At 43.4% G+C, this 7,667-nt stretch overlaps 1 protein-coding gene across 2 annotated transcripts in view; it reads right to left on the bottom strand.

Annotated features, from left to right (window-relative positions):
- IARS (isoleucyl-tRNA synthetase) overlaps positions 1-7,667 on the bottom strand; it is a 274,838-nt gene that overhangs the window by 147,472 nt on the left and 119,699 nt on the right. For both annotated transcript variants that reach the window (XM_014524559.2, XM_025215174.1), the window contains exon 16: positions 1,141-1,214. In XM_014524559.2, the coding sequence (XP_014380045.1) occupies positions 1,141-1,214 (74 nt within the window). The remainder of the gene's footprint in view (positions 1-1,140; positions 1,215-7,667) is intronic.

The following is a 7,667-nucleotide window of genomic DNA, read 5'->3' as shown; positions in this document are numbered from 1 at the left end:
AGGAGGCTCCTGGTCCTGGGCATGACCTAAAACTGCACCCTGCCGGGAGTGGGTGGCCTGGTGGGGCTCTCAGTGGTGCGGGAGCCCCCAGGAAATGTCAGGCCAGTTACCACCCTGGTGAAAGGCGGGTCGGGGCGCCTTAACCCCTAGCCCCCACCACCGGGTGGGTAACCCCTGTGTTTGTGAAGGGCACAGAGGGCGGACCCTGAGAGAGAGTGAGGGGCTAGAGACCCGGCCCGAATGAGAGAGTACCCTCGACTGGCCCATGCTGGGGCCAGGACCAGGATGGTCAAAAGGGCCAGGGGCCCACTGCGAGGGACGCCCAAGAGCCAGGGGCCTGGGGTCCCAACTGGCCTGGAGGTGGGCCAGGGCTAATAGCCGAAGGTCCCGGGGGGACCACGCCCGAGAAGGGAAAATGGCTTCGGGGGGCTAGGTAGCCCGGATGAAGGCGGAGAGGCCGCCTGATTGGAGGGATCGTGGAGGGGTCCTGTTTGGAAGATTCTGGGGCCCAGCGTGGGGGCCGGTGAGGACATGAACATCAAGATGCCATCTGCGAGGCTTGGGCTGCAGTATTGGGGAGGATAGGAGCCGCAGAGAGCGCCCCCTGGCATTGGGGCACTAAAATGGGCAGCCTCCCGCTTAATTGATATCAATCAGTAAATCAATTAACATCAAGGCGTGGCAGGCAAGAAGGCGGGCAGTTGCCCCAAAAACAGGTGGGCGGGCCACGGAGATCGGCCCCGAGGAGGTTCCCTGTTACATATGGATACAAGACAAGGAGCTCCCCCTCCCCTGCCCCCCCATGCTGGCTAGGGGGGAGGGAAGGGGAGGGAGCAAACCTCATCTTATATTCAAGAAAATATGGTAATAGAATTTCCCTGTTATTTCTATACGTCAGCACTATATCTGACAAATTTAAGTTTAAAGACTATTTGGAGATTGAGTACTGATCAAGTTTCACTCCCAAAAAAGAAAAGACTCATACACTTAATACTGCTTCTCAAAAGCCCCTACTTCCCCTTATGATCTTCTAAGTTGGTTTTCTGGGGGAGAAAAATAAAAGCTTAACATTTCTAACTACTTCTGCCTACCGATTTCTTATTAACAAGAGGAACAGTTTATGCTGAAGCATGTTCTAACCTTTCTCTATGAAGATCTGTGATTTTCACTCCTGACAGCTCTTCCAGTTCTGCCACTGATCCAATGCAAACCACCTGTTAAAAATAGTCAATTATTTTACAACCAGTTATATTGATATTTTAAAAGTTACGACAGCATTGTATTAGAGACCAATTTCTATAACAATACAGAGATTAAGTATACAATAAAAAAATAAGTCAAATTTGCCCTTTTAAACTGAAACTTGCAACTTTCTGCTCTGTTACTTCAGTGTGTATGGGGGAAAATTGAATTCGAAACCAATTATGTTACATATGACACACAGTATTTCAATAGCAATTTTCATCCGAAGATCTCAAATTATTCTACTGAGCTGCTAGATAGCCTATGTTACAGTTTAGACAAGGAAGCCAGAAAGGCTAAATGATCTGCCTTACCAAAATGAAAAAGTAGTAAAAGTTTGGCACAGAATCCGTATCTCCTAGGCCTAATCTAATACTTCAACTACCAGGAAAGTTGCTTCACAAGAAAGTTAAAAAGGCCTTCAGATAATGATATGAAATGCTTCATAACATCATTAACCGTTTAGAATGTGTGTTGTAGCTAAGATCAAATGAAAATGGTCATTATTTAGCGTTCGTCAACCTTTTTACATCAATATGCCCTTATTCTAAGGTCAAAGCAATCAAACTGTTTCTTCATATTTACCATAAGAGAAAAATAACTCCATTTGGTGTTTTTATTTATATTGTTGTAAAATACAGGAGAAGAAGGAAAAGCCTACATAATGTAATTATGTGGGCTTTTAACAACACTCTGAAGCCTGATCTTGAGGAGTAAGCACATGCAGGGTATAAGGAAGCAAAGTTTTTCTCATCTTTAAATTATAATACTAACTGAAGAATTCATGACCCCCCTTCCTTTTCTCCCTCTTCCATGTGTACATACCCGCTACCGCCACCTTCTGGGTCATGGCCAACTAGGAAATATTGGTCTAGGCATAAGAGATTTGATTAAATCCCAGGTGCTATTGCCCCACATTAAAATCTTCACATTGTGAAGGGGAAAACAATGGCTGTTTGAGGAAGCAAAGGTTGAGCAGAAAAACAGTAATGCCCAGCTGAGCATGAGAGTCATGAGCTAGACACCTTTCACATAGCTATCTTTCAAGGTTATATTAACTGACCTCTTGTGCTTTAGGGACACGAATCATAACCCTTATGACTAAAGATAACCCTACACATACATTTATGTGCTCTGAGAAGCTAAAAAAGCTAGAGCACATTTTGTTTTATTTTTGCAAGTCATTGTTCATTGCTATTGTGATTGGAGGCCTTTATTTTATTTTATTTTTTAAGGACAAACAAGTTCACAATTGAATTAAACTGCCAGCCTATGTTATTAAACACCACCTCTGGTTCTCAAAATACTTTAAACACGTATTGAAAAACTTCATATACTTCAGCACACTTTCCTGGTTAAACAACAGAAGTTAAGCTCCTACGTGCTGGAGAGTTTGAAATTAAAGTTGCTGCTGTGAAATATATGTTTTAAAATTACTGTTTTCTTGGTTTTGCTTCTAAATGATGCATAAATCTGTTTTTCAATTCATATTTGAAATACAATTTGCTATTATTTAGTCGTTTTTGTGGAAAGTTATAAATTTAAATTCTCTAATCTCAATGATTTTCATAAAGTAATTAAAACACCTTCAATTATGTACCTTTACTTAATAATTATGCCAGTAAATGCAACTGAAATAACTGAGGACTACATATTGATTTGCAATGTATAATACCAATTATAAATTACATTTCACTGCATAATATCAATTAATTCACTTCACTACATATTAAATAATGAAGCCACATAATTTCTTCTGGTTTTAATGTGCACAGTACAATCACATGCACCGAACCAGTTCTTCCACGGGGTCGGGGGGAATTTACAGTAGTCTGGTATGGCTCTTTTCATATTAAAGGTAACTAAATATATAAATAAAGGTAACTAAATAACTAAATAAAGGATCCGGCTAACTATAGGCCCATCAGCCTGACTTCTATCCCGGGGAAGATCTTAGAAAAGTTTATTAAGGAGGCCATCCTTAATGGACTGGCCGACGCCGACATCTTAAGGGATAGCCAGCACGGGTTTGTTGCGGGTAGGTCTTGCTTGACCAATCTCATTTCCTTCTACGACCAGGTGACCTATCACCTGGACAAGGGAGATGAGATTGATGTCATATATCTTGACTTCAAAAAAAGCCTTCGATCTGGTGTCCCATGATCGCCTCTTGGAGAAACTGGCCAATTGTCGCCTTGGGTCCTCCACGATCCGCTGGCTGGAAAATTGGCTCCGGGGTCGGACCCAGAGGGTAGTAATTGATGGAAGTCACTCATCGTGGTGTCCTGTGACCAGTGGGGTCCCCCAGGGCTCTGTCCTTGGACCCATACTGTTCAACATCTTCATTAATGATGTGGACACTGGAGTCAGAAGCGGACTGGCCAAGTTCGCCGATGACACCAAACTTTGGGGCAAAGCATCCACACCAGAAGACAGGCAGGTTATCCAGGCTGACCTGGACAGGCTCAGCAAGTGGGTGGACGAGAATCTGATGGTGTTCAATGCCGATAAATGCAAGGTTCTCCACCTTGGGAAGAAAAACCCTCAGCATCCTTATAGGCTCAGCAGTGCTATGTTGGCTAGCACTATGGAAGAAAGAGACTTGGGGGTCATCATTGACCACAAGATGAACATGAGCCTGCAATGCGATGCGGCGGCTAGTAAAGTGACCAAAACGCTGGCTTGCATCCATAGATGCTTCTCAAGCAAATCCCAGGACGTCATTCTCCCCCTGTACTCGGCCTTAGTGAGGCCGCAGCTGGAGTACTGTGTCCAGTTTTGGGCTCTACAATTCAAAAAGGACGTGGAGAAGCTTGAGAGAGTCCAGAGAAGAGCCACGCACATGATCAGAGGTCAGGGAAGCAGACCCTACGATGACAGGCTGAGAGCCCTGGGGCTCTTTAGCCTGGAAAAGCGCAGGCTCAGGGGTGATCTGATGGCCACCTACAAGTTTATCAGGGGTGACCGGGAACGTTTGTTCACCAGAGCGCCCCAAGGGATGACGAGGTCGAATGGTCACAAACTACGACAAGATCGTTTCAGGCTGGACATAAGGAAGAAATTCTTTACTGTCCGAGCCCCCAAGGTCTGGAACAGCCTGCCACCGGAGGTTGTTCAAGCGCCTTCATTGAACACCTTCAAGATGAAACTGGATGCTTATCTTGCTGGGATCCTATGACCCCAGCTGACTTCCTGCCCTTTGGGCAGGGGCCTGGACTCGATGATCTTCCGAGGTCCCTTCCAGCCCTAATGTGTATGAAATCTATGAAATAAATATAAAAACATTCCTAGCTTTAATTTTGAAAGGGCTCAGCAGCCATACCAAACTACTGACCTGCAATACCATCTCTAGCCAGTGGTTAGGTGAATTCTTTAAAGAGGTCAGTAAGCACTTCTACCATTCCTACCCCAAATATCTGAACTCTAGAAAATATTTTCACTAAAACCAAAAGGGAATGAAACTCTGTCTTCCAGGTTAGAAAAGTACAAAACTAAAACAAGGAAATGAAGAATCAAGAGATTCCATGCAACATTACAAGAGGTCAATATAGAGAAGTAATGTTATTCATGTCTAGACTTTTTCAGCTATAAACCAAAATATTCTTCAAATATTTTAGTGCGATAATAATGATTTTAATGCAAAACCTTTTTATAGTGCAGAATGCATTTTTATTTTAACTTTGTTCAGTGGTGTGAAACATATGGCCTGCAGACCAGATCTGGCATATAGAGCCATATTATCTGGCCCACGGGTTGCTGGACCAGCCCCACACACTGGCTACATCCCCACATGCTGCCTGCAGCACATGGGCTTGACCTGGAGCCACATACTTTCCATACCAAACTGGACTGGCCTTGCATGCTGGCTCTAAGGCCGATTTGGATCAGGTCATGCCAAAGCCAGCACACAGGGCTGGTTTAACAGAACACTACATACAGGATGCACCCCATGCCAGTCCCTTGTGCAGCACATGCCACATGCAGCGCACACAGCTTGCAGCCCAAGCTAGACTCAGAGCTGAATGCAACACAAGGAAACTGCAAAGTGTGCTGCCTGCAGTGCCAGCTTTAGCCCATACACCACAAGCAGTGCACACCCTGCACGTCAACCCTGTGGGCCACATTCACAGTGAGTCCCAGACTGGCATGTGCTATGCATGGGCTGGACCCAGTGCTGCAGGCATTGAACAGTGGCCAAGTCCCAGTCCAACCCAAAGAACCTCACAGGGCCAAATAAATTTGACACTGCTACCTTACCTTATGTATACGAGTTATATGTAAAACTGCAAACCTTGAACCTCAGAAGGCTGAGTCAAAAGGAGGCACTGATTTCAGAACCATTTTCTTGATGGACTTACATTTTGATCATGTGGACAGCATTTTAAAAGAGGTTGTTATGCTACCTCCCCTGGACCCTGATCCCAACTACTTTGAGGAGTCTCTCTCCCATTGACAATACATGGCTACATCCAGATGGTGAATTTTTCAACCCTAGCAGCAATGCCTTCAAGCACATGGTGCAGCTCCAGAAGGCTGCCTTCTGAACAGTGTTTGCATGGGCAGGTTAATGGACAGTGCTAATTAGCCTAGTCAAGTGCTACACAGAGGCTACTACACTGTTTCTGGCTCAGTAGGCAGCCCACTGGGAGCACTGCTGCATGCTTGAGATGTTCATTCCTACCATTTGTGACAGCAAGTTGATCACAAAGGCATGGCCATGACATGCCTACCTAGCAGTATTACTGCAAAAAGAAGAGTGCAGCAACAAAGCACTTAGCACATTGTTACCTATCATAAATTGATTTAGGTAACTGCTTGCAGGGACACACTGTTAGCAGTGTGACCAAACAGCTCTGCACAAACCATCACTGGGTCCAAGGACCATCATTTGAGAATATGCCCCTAAGGAGTTTTCCCAAAGGGCACAGCAGGCTATATTTCAAGAAAAGAAAGATTTTAGGTAGAGAAGAAGGTCAGGTTGCAATTTATTCTGCCCAAGAGTTTCTCTCTCTATTGTAGTAAACTACTCTTGAAGTGGCCTGCTTCACTGGTATCCCCAAAGCAGAGAACAAATCATGTAAAAACTAGAAGACACCATACAGGAGCCTAAAGCATTTCTAAAAAGACAGGCAAAATGGATTAATCCAAGTGGTCACTTCTTATAACTGAGCTAAAATGTAAATTTTGATTGTAAAAGAAGACAGCAAAGGCTGCCAACAGATCTGAACATTGGTGCAACTTTTATAGAATAAAAGGGTTTTTTTCCTTACCTACATATATTTTCCTTGTGGGTTATCCTGCCTGGTTTCAAAATGCCAACATAAGTTTCCTTCAGCAAGGAAGTTAAAAAGGAATGGACACCTCAGGATACTGTCATTTCTATTTCTATCATATGGGCATCTGGAAAACTTTTGCTGTTTTCTCTTTCCAGCAGGACAATCGCTTGTCTTCTTAGACTTGAGTAATGAAATTGATTCTTACAGTAGCAGTGCTAGCTAAAATAAGCTATATTTTCACTTTCACAGAAACTGAAAATCCTGGTATTTTGACACCAGGTACTTCAGCCTTGCCAGTTGCACAAATTATTTTTTTGTAGAGTTAGAGTGCAATTACTCTTTAGTACTATCCCCAAGACATGTTAACTTCTAAAAAAAAGCTTACATATTTCACTATATTATATATTTTTACATGTTATATAAACTTTTGTACTAGGGTGGTCTTATTATCAAGAGAAGATCATAGACAATTCATGTTGCTTAAAATTAGTTCAACACAGACTTTTCCCTAAATGTCAATATTGGAAATCAATAGTTGAAAATAATAACTAAAAATTCCTTTATTGTCAATTGCTCAGTATTCTCTCAAAAAGTTATGACTTCGCTGAACTCTCCAGGCACTGTAAAGAACAAGGAAAAAAACCCTTGCCATTTTAAAGCAAAAGGAAAAATAAAGGTGTACTACTACTCCTCATTTTGCATGCCAATTTTAAGAACCATCAGTAGACCACTTCAAGCTGCAAATCACTGAAAGTTAAATTTACCTATTACTAAATTATCATTGTAATAGGTATTGTGAGATCTGTAAACGTGTTGAATGAGCACATGCGAATATAAAAGTTACTGCTGAATCTGTTAATGGCAATTAATTCATACTTTATGTTTACAGGCAGTCCTCGACTTACGACTTTGAGTTGTGAGGAAACTCACTTGTGACGTTTATAAATTGACACCTCATGTCAACGTTCCGAAGTGGGTTTCGTCTTTATAACGGTCAATATGCGTGCAGCTGGTAAGTTGTGGAACGGGAGGGGGGAGGGGCTAATCAACACCCCCTGCAGTGAAGGAGGGACTAGGGCAATCATTGCCCAGCCCTGGGTGGGCAGGCGCAGGGAGCGGGGGGGCAGCAGCTCCTGCCGCCGCCACCCT

Source organism: Alligator sinensis, unplaced genomic scaffold (genome assembly GCF_000455745.1).
Source record: "Alligator sinensis unplaced genomic scaffold, ASM45574v1 scaffold263_1, whole genome shotgun sequence".
Taxonomy (NCBI): domain Eukaryota; kingdom Metazoa; phylum Chordata; order Crocodylia; family Alligatoridae; genus Alligator; species Alligator sinensis.
This window is presented reverse-complemented; position numbering and strand designations above follow the sequence as displayed.